Source organism: Palaemon carinicauda, chromosome 5 (genome assembly GCF_036898095.1).
Source record: "Palaemon carinicauda isolate YSFRI2023 chromosome 5, ASM3689809v2, whole genome shotgun sequence".
In the NCBI taxonomy this organism is placed as follows: Eukaryota; Metazoa; Arthropoda; class Malacostraca; order Decapoda; family Palaemonidae; genus Palaemon; species Palaemon carinicauda.
In genome coordinates this window covers 120740540-120741300 of record NC_090729.1, presented here as the reverse complement: position 1 = coordinate 120741300, position 761 = coordinate 120740540, and the positions used below count along the sequence as shown (strand labels likewise).

The 761-nt window shown below is 28.4% G+C and overlaps 1 protein-coding gene across 1 annotated transcript in view; it reads right to left on the bottom strand.

The window, feature by feature from the left end:
• The window catches only part of LOC137640552 (gamma-interferon-inducible lysosomal thiol reductase-like), a 9868-nt gene extending 9675 nt beyond the window's left edge, over positions 1 to 193 (bottom strand). The window contains exon 1 of the mRNA XM_068373067.1: positions 35 to 193. Coding sequence (XP_068229168.1) covers positions 35 to 88 — 54 coding nt within the window. The 5' untranslated portion in view covers positions 89 to 193. The remainder of the gene's footprint in view (positions 1 to 34) is intronic.
• Between the last annotated feature and the right edge of the window lie 568 nt (positions 194 to 761).

The window sequence follows — 761 nt, the reverse complement described above, 5'->3', positions numbered from 1 at the left end:
AGCATAAATATTACAAGGCAATGAAATAACTCACCAAATTCAGTCCTATGAAGAGCAGAATATAAGTAGGAGAACACAATAATCCCATGATACTGCTAGACGCGTCTGTCACCGCACGTTGACAAATAACTGTTCATCTTTATCGAAATATCTATTTTTTATCAAAGAAGAAGTAGCACCACGACTTGCAGGTGCCACCTAGGACATTACAGACAGATCTCTCCTCTGAGATTGTTTTATTATTAGATTGTCGATTCTGATGACCGTGAATTGAATAGACCATGACACGGTATTTCTTTCTTTCACTCATTCTTTCTTCTTCTTCTTCTTCTTCTTCTTCTTCGTATTATTATTATTATTATTATTATTATTATTATTATTATTATTATTATTATTATTATTATTATTATTATTATTATTATTATTATTATTTTCTTCTTCTTCTTCTTCTTCTTCTTCTTCTTATTATTATTATTATTATTATTATTATTATTATTATTATTATTATTATTATTATTCTAAGCTAAGCTACAACCCTAGTTGGAAGAGCAAAAATGCTATAATCCCAAGGGCTCCAACAGGGAAAAATGGCCCAGTGAGGAAAGGAACCAAGGAAATAAATAAGCTACATGAGAAGAATAAACAATCAGAATAGAATATTTAAAACAATAAATTTAAAAAGTTTAAACTAGAACTATCATATATAAACTATAAAAAAACTCGTTAAAAGCAGAGGAAGAGAAATATGATAGAACAGTGTG